At 40.0% G+C, this 20813-nt stretch overlaps 1 protein-coding gene across 1 annotated transcript in view; it reads right to left on the reverse strand.

Annotated features, from left to right (window-relative positions):
* Positions 1-20813, reverse strand: part of xpo5 (exportin 5) — a 62996-nt gene that overhangs the window by 22722 nt on the left and 19461 nt on the right. The window contains exons 8-25 of the mRNA XM_079842888.1: positions 20556-20632; positions 20252-20281; positions 20061-20154; positions 19885-19968; positions 19652-19777; positions 19482-19572; positions 18234-18362; positions 15614-15687; positions 15368-15523; positions 12708-12749; positions 12536-12625; positions 12140-12339; positions 11949-12048; positions 6688-6869; positions 6474-6574; positions 4038-4134; positions 3776-3912; positions 3005-3102 (exon numbers count right to left, since the gene is read on the reverse strand). Coding sequence (XP_079699014.1) covers positions 3005-3102; positions 3776-3912; positions 4038-4134; positions 6474-6574; positions 6688-6869; positions 11949-12048; positions 12140-12339; positions 12536-12625; positions 12708-12749; positions 15368-15523; positions 15614-15687; positions 18234-18362; positions 19482-19572; positions 19652-19777; positions 19885-19968; positions 20061-20154; positions 20252-20281; positions 20556-20632 — 1908 coding nt within the window. The remainder of the gene's footprint in view (positions 1-3004; positions 3103-3775; positions 3913-4037; positions 4135-6473; positions 6575-6687; positions 6870-11948; positions 12049-12139; positions 12340-12535; positions 12626-12707; positions 12750-15367; positions 15524-15613; positions 15688-18233; positions 18363-19481; positions 19573-19651; positions 19778-19884; positions 19969-20060; positions 20155-20251; positions 20282-20555; positions 20633-20813) is intronic.

Consider the following 20813-nt stretch of genomic DNA (forward strand, 5'->3'; position numbering starts at 1 on the left):
AACCTTAGTTGGTTTAAAGGGATAGTTCACCCAAAAATGAAAATTAGCCCATGATTTACTCACCCTCAAGTCATCCTAGGTGTATATGACATTCTTCTTTCAGAGGAATACAGTCGGAGTTCAATTATATTAAAAATGTCCTGGCTCTTAAAAGCTTCATAATGGCAGTGAACGGTTGTCGTTTTTGAAGTCCATAAAAGTGCATCTATCCATCCTATAACTACTCCACAAGGCTCCGGGTATTAATAAAGGCCTTCTGAAGCAAAGTGAGCAGCACGAGTAAGATGCACAATGGGGTCAGACATGATTTTTACCACTTCATTGAGTCTTGTTTTGTAGAAAGTCTTTCTTTAAAGTGAATTTCATTTTGTATAAATTGTATTTTAATTTTGGTCAATGTTTCATCAACTAATTGCCTGTATAATGAATAAGCAGCAAACCAAGAACTTCAGGAATGTATTGACGTGCGTAACAAACCCACTGGCCTGTTTCCGCGGCCTTTGAGTAAGACTGAAACTATAGCGTCTTTCTGTTTTTAATACATTTCTTGAATATGTCTGAATTACAGTAGGCCTAGTTATGATATTTGTGGCTGCCCTGGGGTCCGTCATACTAGGTTAAAGTTGCGCCACTGAGGCTAATCATGAGCAGTCCATGGACCCGAAAAGTTTGAGGAATTTTGATTTAGATGATGCTATCTGTTATGAACTGTAGGCTACATCAATAAATTACAACAATTTAATGCTCTGGGCATTGCCACTGATACAGGCAGCGGAAGAGCCTATTTTACGCTGAGATTCTGCTTTTCAAACATGGAAGTGTGACAAAGGCACATAGGCTACATAAATTCTCTAATGTGGATAAAGGCATATTTTGTACACATCACTATACAACATATGTCCTTATTAGGAGAAAATATGTCGTTTTAACGAGAAAAAATACGTTTTAACGGCAACATCTAGTTTTATGAGAAAAGATGTAGTTAAAATGACATCTCGTTATTACGGCATAATTAAGTGGAAAAAAATAATATGTATGTGGCAGCAACGCGTCACCGTAAACGTTAACCTAGATAAATGTGCACTATTATGAGGCATATCCAAGTGTTTGTGCGAAGTGAGAGAGCTTAAGTATTAGCGCGCTTACTGCATGACATGGAGGCGCCAACACTAGCATTTTTTCCAGATCACAGCTGAAATAACTTAAAATACTCTGTCAATTTCAGTCATACAGATAAGAGTAATATAAGAGCATTCGAAACTATAAACTCACAATAACAAGAAAACGTTGTGCCTTTGTAAAATAAAGAAAACCGATAGGATGCACGTTCTCACGACACATTCATAATTATTACTTTTGCTAGTGCACAGTGGCAAGCTTTATGTGCACGCTTGAGCGCAGATTAGGCTATGTTTTATACATAGGAAATTAAAGGATCATTATGGAATCGCTTAAATGAACAACTACTAGTCGACTAGAAAAATCTTTAGTCGAGGGCAGCCCTTGTTTTTTTAAAACATGTTTTCTGAATTGGTGTACTTTAAAAGAAAAAAAAAGGCTTAACACTACAACTACCAGAATTCTATAACTAGCGATCATTCTGACCGTTCGTACTAGACTGGACTGAATGTCATTTTTGTCATGTCATATTTACATTCGAAGCTTCTATTGAGGTTTTAGAATTAAGCTTTATACGTCTATCATCATATTTTATGACGGCATCACTGTAAAAAGTGTCAAAATCAAACAAAATCCTCAATTTGAATAAAATCGAACAACATTGATTAAATGGAGCACAGAGCGCCAAACAGATGCAGATTGCTCTACATATTACGACCTTTTTTATAATATATTAATTGTGCAAGAGCTACTAGACAGCGCCCCAAGGTGCACGCCTCACTTTGTGTGTGGCAAGTGGGAAAGCAACGTTTTTTACCACAGTGTGAAAGTCTAAATGCCAACAAACATGGACTGAAGAAGAATATTTTGTTAGATAAAAACATGTTGTGAATTATGGAAATGATTAGATCTGTCTTATTTCAATACATTTGGACTTTTGGACCATTTTGGACCAGTTTCAGTCTTACTCAAAGGCAGCGGAAACAGGCCAGTGGGTTCGTTACGCACGTCAATCCATTCCCGACGTTCTTGGTTTGCTTCTTATTTATTAATTATACAGGCAATTAGTTGATGAAACATTGATCAAAATTAAAATACAATTTATACAAAACAAAATTCACTTTAAAAGAAAGACTTTCTACAAAACAAAACTCAAAGTTTTCACCAGCATCATCGAGGCTCTGAAGCAAGGCTAAAACCTCTGTGCCAGACAATCTCTTTCTTGCTGACATTTCAAAGGTCAATAGTATATAAAAACAACTAGAAAGTTGCTAGGCATCAGTGACGCACATCTTCACTGGCGGGGAAAACTAGCAAACATTGAAATAATACGTGGCATATGCCACCTGTAATGCGGACGGTCAATTTGACCATTATAGCCATTCTAGGTAGAAACACTCAGAACTTGTGTCATTTTAATAAAATAACAATCTTTGAACAAAATAGGGAATTATAGCTATATGGGTTTCATTTCAACAAAGTTATTATATTGCAAAATTTAAAAATGGTCAAAATGACCTTCATAATCATGAGGTTACATAGATTTATAAAATCTTATTTTAAAATTTTAAAATCTTAATCTTAAAAAGGTACCAATCATTCATACAATTGCAATAGCTTTCCTAGCCATTTTAATATATTTTCAAGTAACTTTTTAAAATGGGCTTTAAATTACCTTCATAATGTGATGGTTATACTTGCAAAATCATAAATGAATTTCTCTCAGAATTTCAGTAATTATCAAGTAGTTTTCTTAACTATATTCAGGTCATTAAGTTTTTCCCCCAAGCCCCTCTTTAAAATGACCCTGTAGTGAGTTTATGACAATAACAACAACGCCTCAGTATTTAAATGAGGCATTGATTGGGTGTGATGTGAAGTTTACCTGCTGTAGATAGGCAAATAATGGACCAAGCAAAGGACAGAGGAGGCTGTTGTAGTACTCATGAGGACAGGACAGGACCAGCTGCTTCATGAACAGACGTGACAGACATTAAGGAAAACAACAAAAACTAACTGTAACCTACAGCACTTCATTCATGAGTCCCCTAGTCCCAGATCTCCATCCCTCTCTCTCTCCCCCACTTCCCATCCTGTCCTATCATAATAAAGGCAAAAACACCAAAAATAGTGCTTTTGAATGATTCAATGACTCACTAATAAAGACTTTACTTGTTTCTTTAATGGATGAATTAGCATTTTTGAACGTATCTCTTGATTCAATGACAAATAAAATGTGTATAATTGATACAATCTTTATCAATCTACAAATCTGAACCTTTTTTCAAAAGGTGATTTACTCCATTTTGATCGCTACCATGGACATGAGTGTTCATATCCAAACTAAAAACTTTTCTCCCATTACTTCTGTGATTATTGTAATACAGAAATAATGCTAGTGTGTGGTTTTGTTTGTGAAGCCGTTTTATACCTATACTGTTCATGATATCTGCTCTCTCTGGTTCAGCGGCAGCGCCAACGCAGCAATGAATGTTCACGGTGATTGTACAAGGTTTAATAGGCATAGAGCCGAATCGCTGTCAGTTAGGAACAAAACCCTGTGGGTGTTAGAATCTAAATTGCACTCTTTTACCGAATAATTGTGCAGCTCTACTTTTCAGTAGAAGTATATTTAACAAATAGCAACAAAGGATATGGACTAGGGGACGGAGCCGGTGGTCTGGAACACTGTCTAGATGGATGAAGGCGGAACCGACAATCTGCTCTGCCAAGCCTTCTATTGCATAAAAGTCTTGTTGCAAGCAGGGACCAGCATTCCCAAGCAGGTGGTAACTTTAAAAAGAAAAGAGAAAAGGGCAAAGAGGATCAGGAAAGTGAGATTACACCATTGGAGAAGAGTTTATTCTATTAAACAAACAAAAAAAGAAACATTAATCATTGAACTTTATTGTTCCAACCAGTTTTCGTAGAGTGATGTGAAGAAGCCTTGCATGCGCTCATCAATGTTTCTGTACACTGGAGAGTCGTAGGAATCTAAAACTGGTTGAGAAATTCCTGTAGGAAACAACAGGAGTCATCAGATAACTGGGGTTTGGTGTGTAGGATTAGAAATTTATACATTGTTATATCTAGGTTCCAATGTAACAGAATATAACTGAAAACATTATCTATATTTGTGTTTTACATTTTGAAGTAAACTTGAGGAAATTCTAAGGAGATTACGTCAGGCTGTGTAAGTGGTTGAGACATTGCGTATTTTGTCTTTATGCACTTCCTGACTATTTACCATGACAAGTTTAGAGCAATACTGCCTGAGTGATTGGATTAGCATCTATGCATTTGAATGACACGGTTATGCTGATTGAATTACGGCTGATGAGACAGGAATGTTTGGGGTGTTTCTCTATTTTCCTAGGTCTCCTCCCCTGCAGTACAATCCCTCCCCCTGAAATGTATATAAAATACAATGTTCAACTGGCTTTAGTCAGACTTGGAACCTCAGCGGAAAGAGAGCACGTTTTTCTCAATAAAGAATCCTGCTGAAAAACCTATCCAAGTTCTCCTGGTCTCTACTTCAAGAAACAACAGAAGTTCACAACAGGTGTTTAAAAGACAATTCATATTCAGTGATATCATTGATTCAACTGCAATGACACAGATGAGATGGCAGATGAGAACAACTGAATGATGACACTTGTCTTGTGTAGAGCTGAGTTTCATATTTGAATAAAGGGATAATTCAAATTCTGTCATTAATTACTCGTCCTTGTTCGAAGCTCAAAGGTGTAACACTAGAATGAACCTCATTGGTTCTCACACAACAAGCAAACATGCTTGAGCTTCCGTTTTCCATAACTGATGTGCGAGTTGATGAATGTTTTGAATAAAAGCCTAAATTGAATATGAACGAAAGTCTTACAGGTTTGGAACGACATGAGGGTGAGTAATTAATGACAATTTTCATTTTTGGGTGAGCTATCCCTTTAACTTTGCAATACTGACACTTTTACTAAACTAAACTGAACTGACTTGAGCTGAATAAATGACACTATTTTCTTCTGTAGAGCTGCTTTACAGCCGAATTGAACTGGTTTCATAATTGATGAAATCTGCAATAGTAACTGCTATTTTCCTGTTTATTACCGTGAAGTAGGGATGCGCGGTATACCGGTACTGGGAAAATACCGGTATGTATTTTATTTAAAACGGTACGATATCAAGATTTTGCTCATTTCAGTATATGCTGCTGTTCCGAAGGTTACCGCTAGATGGCAGTGCCCTACCCAAACTGACACGAAACCGGCAAATGTGGCAACATAGAACAAAATGAATACAGCAGTTGAATCTCACTCAACACGCACAAAAGGAGTAAATAAAGAGAGAAGTAGAAGTGAAATTTGGAATTACTTTGCTTATAAAACTGCTGAAGAACCATCAAACATTGCCAAGCATCTGACACTTGCCCAGTCTTGTACAAGACATAAAGAGATTGACAGGTGAGTGCTCAATTCAAACGATCTAACTTAGACATTTATTTTCTTTTAACACTGATCAACGCACATAGATAAGGTCGTATCGTTTAAATATAATGAAAACTCCAGCGTTCGTTTCAACCAATGACGTTTAGATTTCATAATATTTGCACGCATACTATTGCACTATATTCGCGCAAGACATAAACGACTGTGTTTATGTGACTACTCACTAAAGATGGAATTTTTTTACATAAGTTTGTGTGTATTTGACTAAGGAAAAACAACTTAATTTGGAATGTGCAACGCTCTTTAGGCTTGTCTGTGTGTTGTTGGTATGAGCGCAAAGAAAACTCTCTCTTAGCTCCCATCCCATGTATGACGGAATGCTATAAAATCGCTCGCATGTTCAAATTGGCAAGGTTTAAAAAGACGTGGGCAGTGATTTCCGTCAGCTGTCCCGAAACGAAAGCTTAAGTTTTGGATCGGAGCGCGCAGATTGCTTTTATAGTGCATGTGTGATGTCTTTTGAAGCTAGAAGCAATTTGCTCATTTTGAGTACTAGAGAAGGGAGTATTGCTGAAATTACTTTGCACAAGAAAGTTTCCAAATGACTGATTTGATAATCTTTGTTGATTCATTTAATAACAAACATTTGCGTTAATTTCCCACTTTATAAACCTCAAACCTGCGAGAGTGAGTAAAATTATGCGCAATATCCGCGCCAAAATTCAGACCCTGTATGGTATCGATTTAATATCGGTACTTCGGTATTAGATTGTGGTACCGTACCGAAGACAAAATTGTGGTATCCCTACCATGTAGCTGCAATATAAATTGTGACTTGACTTAACTTAACCAGTAACAGCTAAACCTAAATGATAAGTGTTTGTATCAGAACAGGACAAATTAGAAACCTACCTAAAACAGAATTCTTCTCCATATCCATGATATCATAGACTCTAGTAAAGGTCTTGCTAAGCCTGTTGACATTCTCTGGCAAGAACAAGCTATTGTGAGTCCTGGAAGGGTGAAGAACATGAAACCACTTCAAACACGGTTACATTAGCAGAAAAACAGTACATGTACACAAGCTAACCATGATTATCGTCACATATGAATTGACCTAATGTACCTGATGAGGGCCAACAGGTTGGGCAGCAGGGCCTGCAGGGGCTCTGCACAAGGGTTTCTGTAGATGGGCGTCCCATCAGAGGTAGTGCTGACCACAAAGCCGCCTGCTTTCGCCTCCTCAGGATCAGCCGGCCAACGAGCACGCTTGACAACTCCAACCATGGTGTACACGCAAAAACTAATCTGCCATAAAAGACAAGCCAATCAAAGCCACTCATATTCAGATTTATTACACCAGTGTTTCCCAACTCGATTCGCTTTGTCGCGTCCAGTGTAGATTCAACTCACAATAGCCCCGTTTCCACCAAAATTACCCGCAACAATTTGTCCCAGGAACTCTTTTTTCCCCCCAGACCTGCTGCTGTCTTACCTCTTTTCCACCAAGGCAGTGCTAGAGCTAGTCCAGAGCCAGAGCTAGTCCCAGTTCATAGTTGGTTCGACTGAGGAGCCTTCTAAGAACCGTTTGCTTTTCCACGGGCTGTGAGCCACAAAAGAGCCATGTCTTACGTCACTGTATACGTCTGATCATTCTCAGCAACGCTAGCGAGGCGGCGGCAATGTTGCCAAGTCTGCGGTTATGCCGCAGGCTTTTTTTCATGACCGCGGCTTGAAGCGACCCCAATTATGTGATATTTAGCCCCAGGAATGCGCATTTTATTAGGCAACCATGCCAAAAAAAACATATTTTACCCCCAAATGTGATTTTTACCGGGGAAGCCCCCCTGAAACGCGATTGGGCTTGTTTTGAGTAGCAATTGGGCGGGTTTTGTTGTGAAAACCTGGCAACCCTGGGCAGCGGGAAACACACACACACCAGGCTTGTTCGAGATGCATCGGCGCTGCGCAGACCGATCCACGTCTGATATATAAAACCGCATGAGTGAATCAAAAGCATAAGGAGTCGTATGCTCTCGCTGGACTCGTTATCTTACGCCAATCGGTCTCTGCACAGCACCGATGCGAACAAGCCTTCCATCAACAATGCAAACATTGCGTTACTATTGATGCTCATGGCTTTACGATCCTACATCGGCATCAAAACACAACGAAAACACAGCGAATCCAACGCATTCATGCAGTTCGCCGTAATTTGTATAGACGGAGATTACAAACGAGCAGCAGCTGTTAGCTCCATTAGCTGCTATTTCAACAATGGCGGATCTCAAGTTTGTGTTGGTCTTGTTGACCCCGCCCCCAGCGCCTGACGTAATCGGTTCTTACTTCTAGCCCTGTTCTAGCCCAGCAATGTTTTGGTGCTATTTAAGAACCACTTTTCCTGGCTCTGAGCTGGGGCTTTGGGTGTGGAAACACAAAGAACCGATTTGAAACTAGGCTCTGGCTCCGATCTAGCTCTAGCACTGCCTTGGTAGAAAAGGGGTATCTGTGGTTCCATCTTTCCACTGGATTTCGTCCTCCGCAAATAAACTTAATAAAGCCTGAACCTCATCGTCGGTAGCCTGGTCCTACCAGACTCTCATACATTTAATTTGAACAGACAGTCTGGCAACTCTCTGAAGTTTAAAACTATTGAGTACTGAAGGAAAATTTAAATTGAGTGGATGTACGTAGGAGGGCGGAGCCAGGCTACATCGTCGGTCCATCGGTTGTATTTTTTAAACTCCATTGTTGATTCAAATAGCAAACAACTCTTACTGCGGGCACCGCGACAGACTTTTAACTCAACCAATCAGCATGTTCAGCACCCAAGTCCCACCCCCGAAAGTTTCTGAACTTTGAAAAAGTACTTTCGCGAGCAGGGCCATTTTGAGGGGGAAATCTTTACCCAGAACTTTATTTAGACCCCGGTTCCTGCGGTCGAAACAGACCGAGTACCAGCCCAAAGTCCCTAGTTCCTGGAGAACGTTCCTGCGGTGGAAACACGGCTCATGATTCAATGAGTCTCTAAGACCAGAAATGAATGGGTCAGATAAGGGAGACATTAACAGACAAATGTGTACTCTTAAAGGTCCCATGGCATGGATTTTTTATTTTATTATATAATGTATTCTGAGGTGTACTTATAAATTGTTAGTATGATTTTTACATCATAAAATGGCATAATTTAGAAATAAAAGGCATTTTTTTATACTGATGTTTGCCCTCTGGCTGAATGCTCTGTTTCAAGGGGCGTGTCTGCTGTGAGACTTCAGTAAATACACCCACTGTTGTGATTGGCTGACATCTTTGCATTTAAAATGAGTGTTAGATCTTGTAGAGGAGGGGGCGTGGTTTAACGAGGTCTACGAGGCACGAGCTGCTGCCAGAGAGACGAATGGACCTGAGTTCACTTCTCATCTCTCAGCATGTCTCAGTTCAGTGAACTGTTGTAGTTACTAGGGATGCGCGGTATACCGGTACTGCAAAAATACCAGTATATATTTTATTTCAAACGGTACGATATCATGATTTTGCTCATTTCGGTATATGCTGCTGTTCCGAAGTTCACCGCTAGGTGGCAGTGCGCTACCCAAACTGACACGAAACCGGCCAATGTGGCAACAGAACAAGTTGAATACAGCAGTTGAATCTCACTCAACACGCACAAAACTCATTAATAAAGAGAGGAGTAGACGTGAAATTTGGAATTACTTTGCTTATAAAACTGCTGAAGAACCATTAAACCTTGCCAAGCATCTGCCACTTAATTCCTGACTTGTAAGACATTAAGAGATCGACAGGTGAGTGCATAATTCTAACGATCTAATTTAGACATTTTTCTTTTAACACTGATTAACGCACATACATAAGATCGTATCGTTTAAATATAAAGAAATCTCCAGCGTTCGTTTCAACCAGTGACGTTTAGACCTCATAATATTTGCACGCATACTTTTGCACTATTTACATCCGCGAAAGACATAACCAACTGTGTTTATGTAACTACTCACTAAAGATTGACATTTTTGACATAATTTTGTGTGTATTTGACTGAGGAAAAACAACTTAATTTGGAATGCGCGAGCTCTTTAGGCTTGTGTGTGTGTTTGTTGTTGGCATGAGCGCAAAGAAAACTCTCTCTCTCTCAAAGAGCTCTCATCCCATATGTATTACGAAATGCTATAAAATCGCTCGCATGTTCAAATTGGCGAGGTTTAAAAAGACGTGGGCAGTGATTTCCGTCAGTTGTCCCGCAACGGAAGCGAAAGTGTTGAATCTGAGTGCGCAGATTGCTTTTATAGTGCAGGTGCGATGTCTTTTCAAGCCAGAAGCAATGGAGACGCGCAGTAATGCTGAAATTACTTACAAAAAAGTTTCCAAATGACTGATTGACGTGACAATCTTTGTTGATTAATTTAATAATAAACATTTGCGGTAATTTCCCACTTCATAAACCCAAAACTTGCGAGAGTGAGCAAAATTATGCACAATACCCGCATCAAAATTCAGACCCTGTATGGTATCGATTTAATATCGGTACTTCGGTATTAGATTGTGGTACCGTACCGAAGACAAAATTGTGGTATCGAGCCATCCCTAGTAGTTACTAGCATATACTTCAGGTTATTCGTTTATTTCTAGTCAGAGGGACTGTCACTCAGGTCAGAAAGTTAGTAACTTTAGTAAATGATGGATCAGCGCTGACTCGAGACACGAACCGTTTAGAACGATTTAGTCCGATTTGGTGAACTGGTTCGACCAGTAGCTGGTAGCAGGTCTGTGTTTTATTGGTTGTCGTCTCACCTTTTCCCACCCTCTACTCATCTATTTTTCCACAGCTTTACACACCCATTTCTTGAAACTTTTTCATGACACTTTAATATCAACCTGGCTCATGACAACACACACTCCTCCACAGGTGTAACCTACGCTCAACTCTCCCGTCTATCCTCCCCCTAATCACTAGATACTGTGCTACTGATGTTCTTCTGACTCTCTCACACTTTTCAAAACCTTTTGCTCTCCTCTTAGTCCTCCTCCTCTCCCTCCTTCATCAACCCTAACGTTGAAGTCGAGCGACCGTGGTGTAGTTTGTTTATAGCCTACCTTTAGCTTTTTATGACTTAAGGCTTCAAAATTCATAAATGTTGTGTTCATCTGTGAAAATCATCTTGATGGACAAAACATGCAAGTATTATAAACTTGTGTTGATCACAGAGCTTATTTTTAGTGATAATCCAAAAGCCTATGGTAAAATCCTATTGGGTTTTTGTCGAGGGAACCAGTGTGAAGGCCTGTTCACACCGGGACGATTTTCGCGCACGTTTATCGCCGACGTTTAACGCCTCGTGACTAAACAATGGGCGCCAATGTGAGTGTTCACACCGACGCGCAAAACGCCAGGCGTAAAAGCGTCATTTAAAAAAAAACGCCTCGGGTTCGTTTTTTTATTTTGACGCGGCGCGTTAAAAACTGGCCGACCAATGAGATCAGCGCTTTTGTTCACGTGCCTGGAGCTGCTGAAGTGACAGTAAAACACGACTTGGTGGCGCTCAAGCACAAAATCGGTCTTGCCGAGCACACATTGATACGACGAAGAAGTAGTAAGTAGACAAAGAAGAAGATGAGCAGCTAATGCTGCTTGCCAGTTAGCAAAAAGTGTGTGAATGGTTTTGCCATAGACATAATATATCTGTGGTTTCGGCAAGCACGTAAATACTGTCTCTCCTCTTCTTCTGTGTGACAAGCGAGTGTCAGAAGCGTAAGTGCCGCAGCACCACCTTGTGTACCGGGAGCGCATCTACTGAATGTGCACGTTCACTCGGCGCATCGCCAGTGGAAATCGCTTGGGTGTGAACACTCAAGACACGCCGAAAAACGTCACGAAAAACGCTGGCGATAAGCGCGTGCGATATTCGTCCCGATGTGTACAGGCCTTGATGCTAACTGCCGATTGGCCTACAAAGTGACGTCAGACCTGCACCACTCTATGGACACCAAACATTGTCTGTACCATACTACATTCATTTGGTAACAGCACCACCTATTGGTCAAAAGTGATAAGCAATTTGTTCATATTAAAAGTATGTGTGATTTTTTTAGCCATTTTGACTAAAATAATCTACAAATGTCTTTAAATCACTCATTGTTCCAGTTGCTTTTTTGGTTTCAGAGCAAAGGCACTGTGTTTATTTACACGCTGAGACACTAAAGTGTCCAGTGTGTTATGAACTACACGTGTAAATGATGCGCTTCACTCTGAATCCGGTAGAACATACATTTAACTTAATTAAATCGAAGCCTGAGCAATCGGCTAAAAATACTGTTCCATATAGGGATAAAGATTTATTTTGAATATATCATGCAGCCCTTGGGCACACCTACCCGTGACCTGTTGATACCCATCTGGTCCTCTGTGTCAGGGTCACTGATCACCTGATCAGCACCAACATATGCCAAGAAGGTAGCAGGATCCCACAACACGCTACACAACACAGAAATAAAAGGAGGATCACATATGATTCATTCCAACATCAGATTAATAAACTCAGTAAAGGCCAGTCTGTTGTTCATACCTCCTCATATCCTCTGACAGCCACTGTGAAGTAACAGGTGTCATGAGTTCCTCCAGGAAGGCTTTCTGCTTGTTATAGTCTTTAAACTGATTGCTGATCAGTACCAGGGCTTCCATAAGAGAACACTTCTCCATCTGTGTGAGCAGCATCTCATTGGAGAACAACCTCTTCACATGCTCGTACATCATGTCGAAGCACGGCTACAACGCAATGAAAAAGAATCCATTAGCGTTAGCGTTTATAGCAAAAGAGAATGCCAATATCATCAAATCCTTTATAAAACTGAAAATGATCTCTTCATTAAAACGAAGAGCAGAACACAGCATAACTACAATTCGATAACATGTTTTGCATTGTGGAGGACTGTATTTTTTGTACCTGCATGCTTTAACATACCAGAATAAAGTCTGAATAGTCTCGGCACATCCTAATGATGGAGGAACAGGCGTGTCTTCTGACGTTCTTAACAGCTCGCGTCCGAGGTGCCTGAACACATCCACTGAACGTCAACAAAAGCGTTTGATTAGAGAATGATATGCAGATATGTTCAAAAGTATGGCCACCTTACCTTGCGTTCTTCAACCAATTCAAACGTGATGGCAGGAAATATCTTAGAAGGGAAAGAAAATGTAGGTTTATCGTATCTATAATGCACCAAGTAAAACATAAAGGCTAATAATAAATATTAAAAAAAAACTAAGAAATAGGTCAACAATATGCAAATGCATGACATTAGACTTTATAAACTAACAGCAGAGAGAGGACATCAAATTATGGGGAGAAAGGGGAGAGAATACAGGGGGTTGTGATCCAGATTCAAACGTATTACTGACTGATTCTAGATCATAAGCCGTGTATAACTGCACCACAGGCATTACAACCTGCCAACTAGGGCGGGGCGATTTGGCCAAAAAATGATCTTGATAAAATATTTTCATATCAGTCGATATCGATAATTATCATAATAAATGTCAAATATTTATTTATTTCAAATTTAAAAGCAGATTTTTGCTCCTAAGTGAGAGTTGTAGAAACCAGACTGTTAATTGTGGTTTTAAGCTACACTTCACGTTTTTGAATTCCTTACACTTTTCCAGTCATTTTTCCTTAAATAAATTTCTTAATAGAAAAAATGTATGTCTTAGTTTCTGATATTGTTTCTAGTCATGAAACATGTTTGTGTCGCCTGACTTTGGCATCAGTTTGCAGCTGCAGTATTAATAATATTACATGTTTTGTTTTAGAAATGCACTCTTGACAGTGAGTTGACAGTAGCTTGAGTTTGGAGGATGCAGATGTAAATTTATGTTCACTAACAAAAACACGGACATCTGTAAAAATTCTAACAACCTCATTTTTATATGGTCAAATATAAATATTATGACTGAGTTTTATTAAAACTAACCATTGGTCTTCCATAGTATCATAGATTTAGATCATGATAACCACAGTTAAAAACACTCAATATAGCTTCACTACCTTGGTCAAATATATCTAGGCTTTATGGTTTCTATGGTATTTGTGTGAAAAACAGTAGCCTAAAAACATTTAGTATAAATACACAAATTCTATAGTTCAAAAAATACTGTAATGATATTCCATTACTCCTTTAATACATTCAATACATGTCTACATTAATAATATAACACAATTCTATATGAATATTGCACATTTCTGCCACAGTATCATGCGGTGCAGTAGTTAGAGTCACAACAGTAAATCAATTATGGATAAGATGGAAAAGCATTCTGACTGTATCATTGCGCTCAGTGTTTCTGCAGTTTGTCAGCGCTGTTTTGTCTGGCTTTAAACTAGTTTAAAACACTGAGACATTTGTGTTTTTCGCTGAATGCACGCGCTTCTCACCGGATCTCACAGCGCTGTAAGTGTTCACGAGACCGGTCAGAGTAAACGGATCTCTTCTAGTGAGCTCGCTGCTGTTTGAACTTTGACCTGAGCCGTCTGTGAGACGCGGATCAACATAAATTTTATTGCGATTCGATATATCGTTTATCGGCCCAGCCCTACTGCCAAACCACTAAATGCGGGTGGATTTCTACTAGCCACTTTGTCAGGTTGAATTGTATATATATAATATAAAAAATGTTATTGCAGTCTTTTAAAAAGGCATCTGAAATAGTAAACTAAGTGCAATGTAGTCAAAATTGAAATATCTGAAATGCTTCCAATACTCATTTTCCACAGTATAGATACATGATACCAGCTGCGCTTTCTCTCTCTCTCTCTCTCTCTCATCTCTGACAGTGACTCGTTTCTTTTGCACCAGATGAATATTGTTGTTGTTGTTGTTGTTGTTGTTGTTGTTGTTGTTGTTGTTACAGGGCTTGAATTTCAGCGTGGGATTCCCACAGATTTTGTGCTCACACCCAAAGTGCGCACACAAAGCCACCTTTCAATGCTAAATTGAGTTCCTTTTCACTGCTTATTGTGCTAAAACAGTCAAATACACACAAAATAATGTCAAAATGCTGGTCTGGGCAAGTTTTCACATAAACACAGTCAGTTATGTATTAAGTGAACGCAAATAGTTGAGAAAGAAAACGCATGTGTAACAGTCTAAAGGGTCAGTGCTTTAGGTCTTAAAGTGACAGCAGCTTAATATATCTGCCAAATTACGAGATAAAATTAAAAATATCAATATGGCAGTTTTCCCCCATGGTATCAATGTCAAAATTGAGGCCAGTGAAAATGCTGAATGACCAGTAACTTTGGAAAGCCAATTGGCCACAGTGGCTGGTGAGCAAAACCGTAAATGTCAAACCCTGACCACAGGTATAAAAAAAAAAAAGAAGGGGAACACCTAAATGAAGAATTAGACTGTTTTAGTGTGTGCAAAGCACTTGACTGCTGTCAGCTCTGGCATAAAAAATGCGTATACCTAAATGTGAACCTCTTTTCACCTAGTTAGCTTTTTCCATGTCCATTTATTTCGGCAACTCAAATCTTTAAATGTGTGATCACATAAGCAAAACTGGGCAAAAAACAAAAGCCCACTGTCAATAGCATAGAGATGTATGACGCATTCTCAGACAGAAGCTCAAACCAAACAGCTTCCTGTTGGTCAGTGTGGCGATTTCGCGTGACTAACTTGAAGAGCGAAATTCTCATTTTGAACTTTTCCGCTCTTACGCAAAACTTCTGATTGTGTAGATCGGAATGCAAACGGTGTGCTTTACAATTTTAAAAACAGCAATTTATATCCCTCACCTTAAAGAGTACTTGAGGCAGGAAGTGGGGTTGGTGTTTGACGAAGGGAAAGAGTGTGGATATGATGGTAAGAACACAGGACAGAATGAGAGGATCTCTTGTCTCATAGTTTACAACCATCTGCAGCAGCTCCATGCCCTCATCTATGGGAAGTTTCTGCAGGAGAGAGAAAAAACGTCTCAATGATGACGAGATCTGCTTTAAATCCCACACCGCTGCACTGTGAAAGAAATTAGTTGGTCTTGCCTCTTTTTCGAGGATTCTGAAGAGCTGTCCAAATACACTTTCAGTGAAGAAAGTCATGGCATCCCACTGAACCTCTGAAGGGGACAGAGCAGAACAGACAATCTTAGCTTCAACAGATAACAATAAGACACAAATGAAGGCATCAGATAACCATCAGTCAATTACTGCCTGTGGTAAGCAACACCGGTGGAGCTGATTTTGTATAGAGGTGATTCAACTGTGAACATCAGTGTTTTAAGTCTATGAATGAAATGAATGAACATGGACATTTGTAAACATATGAGACACCTCCTCATTAATAAGAATCTGTTCATTTCAGAATGTGAATCAAACTCAATCTCATTCTACAAGGAATCAAAGTGTGGTGTCATCGGTACACTGATCAGCCAAAACATTACATCCACCTGCCTAATATCATGAAGGTCTCCATTATGTAGTCAAAACAGCTCTGATGCACTGAGGAAAGACCTCTGAGTGTATCCTGTGGTATCTGGCACCAAGATATTCGGAGTGGATGCTTTAAGTCCTGCAAGTTGCAAAGTGGGGCCTCCATAGATCGGATTGTTTGACCAGTTCTGACGCTCCATATGTGCATCAATGAGCCATGACCCTGATGCCAGTTCACCGGCTGTCCTTTCTTGCACCAGTTTTGGTAGGAACCAACAATACCGGGGAAAACCCCATAATTCCTGCTACAGAATGTGTGATTTCAGCAATCCTATAAGATCATTACAAATCGCAGTGTACGGCATGGATCTAATAAACTTGGGTACGACATGCATGTTGACTGTACGATGATGCACCTATTGAATCGTAGACTACGAAGCAAGTTAGTATAGAAGAATAAAATCACCATGCACTAGTGGTAAACAAAAAGAGAAAGATGAATCGCAATTGTGATTTTTATGTGTGCTGAAAAAAAACAATATGGACACGGTCGTAGCTAGGAAAGAGAGGCAAACATGGCATGCCAATTTTGCAAATGGAGCTTGAGGTAAGTGTGCCATGTCGAGTTGATCAATACACCATTTCATGATGCGTTTTTATTGGCTAGTCAGTAGATGTTAGCCTGACAAGCCAGACCCACATCAAGGTCTGGGAACACACCATTGGCAGGGCTCAATCCGAGGGGTGGGATAAACGGTTGTGTTTCAAATTCCCTCTGCACGCAATAGGATAACACTACAACCAACCAGAGTATCCGTATCCGCAACCGTATCAGGTCGGCAAAACTCTGAACACATCTTCCTTTTTTAAGAATGACTTCAGTGCCATTCTTTATTAGCAGGGAAGTAGCAGGGAATTCACGCAGAAGCCTTCACTCAGCTAAGGAGCGACGGCTTGTGGTGCCATCGCAGAGAGGCAAAAAATCCCTTTCCAGAACATTTTCATTCAACGTTCCCAGCTGGTGGAACAATCTTCCCACCGCCATCCGAAACGCAGAATCATTGACAACATTCAAAAGTCAACTAAAAACTCAGATCTTCTGTGAGCACTTAATTAAAAAAATAATAATAATAATTACCTTTTTTTTCCTCTTTCTTCCCTCCCTACTCAAGCCTGTGCTACACTGAGCAATGTACACGGACTCAGTATTTCATGCACTTGTTGCGCTAACTCGTCTCTTCGCTTCCTGTACTCCCAAGTTGTAAGTCGCTTTGGATAAAAGCGTCTGCTAAATGCATAAATGTAAATGGAACCATCGCAACTCTGCCGTCATTATGTTAAGCCCGCCAAACGACTCTATACACAATGTGATTGGCCTGACTAGAATTTGGTTTTTCAAGCTCGCAAGCCAACGGAGAGTCGCTAGATGATCTGGCTGCCAATTACATCTGCTGCCGCTAGGGTGTGTCTAGATTTCTAGGCTATGTAGATGTAGGTTGTAGCAGCAAAAGCATGGTGAGATGATCATGCTAAATTTCTGACAGTCAGAAAATGATCGCAGGCTATCTTCAGTTGTAATGCCGTGACAACGGGGGTCTTGAATCTCTCACACTGTATGACGTAGGACCAACGTTTAGGAGCCACGACCACATAAATCACCACGAATGGTCATCTTTCGTCTAGGACAGCTCAAAATTGTACAATGTGTACCATGAGACTTGCTGTTTTGGAGATGCTCTGATCCAGTCGTCTAGACATCACTATTGGGCTCTTGTCAGAGTCACTCAGATCTTTTCGCTTGACCATTTTTTCTGCTTCCAACACATGAAATACAAGAACTGACTGTTCGCTTGCTGCCTAATATATCCCACCCCTTGACAGCTGCATTTGTAACGATACAATCAATGTTATTTACTTCACCTGTCAGTGGTTTTAATGTTGTGGCTGATCAGTGTATTTGCATGGCATAACCACCAAATTTATATAATTTATATAATCTGACCACATAGTGAAATTGTACAGGACAAGGCAAGGGTGATGGGTATAAGTAAGAGTTCAAATTTGCATAGTTTACTGGATAACATAAGCCCTGCGATGAAGAATGTCACACTAGCATAGCTGATAAAAACAAAACAAAATAATTCAGAAAGCAGCAGCATAGTTACAAAAACAGCACAAAATTTGGCAGATAAAAGAGGACCTACCATAAGAAAGTGTATTAACAAATACTCACGTGTTGTATTACCAGTATCTACAGGTGTGTTGATCTGATATTGCACCCACTCCCTTGCAATTTGAAAGGCCTCAAACGGGACAATTTTACTAGCCAGACGAACTGCTTCCCCCTGGTGAGCCCTGAAAGCTGTTTAACAAATATTGTTAAGGGTTTAACCAAACTGTTGCACATTTTTTTAGGTTGTATTCACATTCATTCACACAGGACATGCACTGGTTGGTGGGGGATTTTTTTCTGTTATTCATTTTCCTAACCATATCAAATTCAAATCATATCGTATTCATCATCCCCCTACAAGTCCTGTCCTTTGCGGTCAGTGAGTGGGCAGAACCTGCTGGTACCATCCCAAGGTACAAAATCAAAAGAACCTTTCATCTCTCAAACTCACATACTCACACACCGTGCTGAAACACACACCACAGCCTCACATGCGATTCACGTCCCTGGACGTAACCACCATAAACAAATGTTTTTCCCACCACAGCCAATCGTGCTGCATGCTTATTGGCTCACTGATGTTGACGAGATTAACCTCTTAGGTATCGAAATTTGGTATCGAACAACCTTTTATGATACTCGATAGTATCGAGGCAATTCGGTCCTAAAAAGTATCGAACTCGATACCCAGCCCTAGTCACTAAAGAAGTGTGTTTCTGGTTGTGAGGGAAAGATAATTGAGCTTTCCTGTAGCTCAAACAGTAGAGCATGGCGCTAGCAACGCCAAGGTCATGGGTTCGATTCCCAGGGAAAGCAAGAATTGACAAAAATGTAAAATGTGTACCTTGAATGCAATGTAAGTCGCTTTGGATAAAAGCGTCTGCCAAATGCATAAATGTAAATGTAAATGTATAACCTTGTTCAGCTTCCCAAATAACCCAGCATTAAGGAAACAGTGGATGGAGTTAGTTTTCCCGGAGCAGCAACGGAGTTCTGCAAGTGTGTGTGTTTGTTCCCCATGAGTGGAAACCGCAGGCGGTGAGTGAAACTGCATCAAATGTGTGTGTTTTGTTGGCAATCGTGCATAAGTCCATATAATGTGAACCACACAAACGTATAGTGAATTGAAAGTTATGCAGGGATAATGCCATGATGTAGTGTGTTTGTGTGCTCATGTCTCTTTAGTGATATGAAGGATGCAATACTACTCTATAGCAACTCAAGATTAACATGAGACTGGCAGGCAGAAACTCTGTGTGTGTGTTATGTACCCTTTAACTAACTAGCTACTAACCAATAATAACTCACAATTAAAGGAGCAGTTGAAATCTTCATCACTATCAAAGTCCACTCTGGAGAATTCACAACCCGGACAATCATTCTTGGAGGGAAATCCAATCTGTAAAAGGCAAACAGAGCAATTAAATATGATAGCAATTAGTCAAAACTGTTCTGTGGCTGGGATACACAGCACTTACTTTCACAAGATTGATCCTTGCGGCTCTTAAATATTTGATGGTCATTTGGCCAATTACAGGATCCTTCGATAAAATGTCATGTCGAAATATGTTACCCCAGGTCATTTGTGTGGACGACCTCAGAAACTGTTTTGAGAGTAATATATAAATACATGATTAAATATGGAGCGCAAGATTTACAAAAAATTCTTAAAAGGTTGACCAATCAATGAGTAGCTATAATGCAGTTCAACCTGGCTGGGGTGAGTAGTGAAGGCAAGAAGAGCTTCCATATATTTATTCAGGTTAACAGGAACTTGTACTTCAACATCTGAACCCTAAAGAGAAACATCAAAATAGTCTTCATTTCTCATAAGAGGAAAAAACTGATAAATCATACACAACAGTGATGCTCATGCGATCGCCTCACCACTAGAGTGCAGATTTGGCTACCCAGGGCACAGAGAACCTGACACAGCCTCTTCAGAAAAGTGTATCTTCTTTCCACAACGGCACCTGATGATCTGGATTGAACGATGGACAGTTTCGGTTAAAACGGATGTGAACCCAGTTGATCTAAACTAAACTTGAGTAGGTTTCAAGAGAAAAATGTAAACTCACTGGTCACACAAAGCTGCACCATCTGCTGACCTGTATTAAAATAAATTCAAACAGCAGTTTGCAGTCATTCGAACAGTATCCAAGTCATTTGAGCAGGGTTCCTCAAATCTGTTCCTGCAGAGCCACTGTCCAACGGAGTTTAGTTCAAACCCTAATCAAACACACCTGAACAAGCTAACCAGGGTCTTCAGAGACACTAGAACATTGCAGAGGGGCGAGTTTGAGCTAAACTCTGCAGGACAGTGGCCCTCCAAGGCCAGATCTGAGGAACCCTGATTTAGAATAAGCGAAGACGTTTACTTACTGTGCAGCAGACAGGATGTAGTTCATGGCGGCTTCATCAAAGAGTACCATAAACGGCTTCCTCTCCTCCAACTTTCCCTGTGGAAGTAAAGAATTTTCTCAATCAAAAACAGTGTTTACATGAATACTCACCAAGACCGACATTGTGACATTTTGGGCCCCACTTTATTTAGGTGGCATTAACTACTATGTACTTATATCAAAAAATAAGTACAGTGTACTTTTTTTGTTCATATTGTAATGCAAAACACTTTTGCTG

The sequence above is a fragment of the Gobio gobio genome (assembly GCF_949357685.1).
Source record: "Gobio gobio genome assembly, chromosome: 18".
Lineage (NCBI taxonomy): Eukaryota > Metazoa > Chordata > Actinopteri > Cypriniformes > Gobionidae > Gobio > Gobio gobio.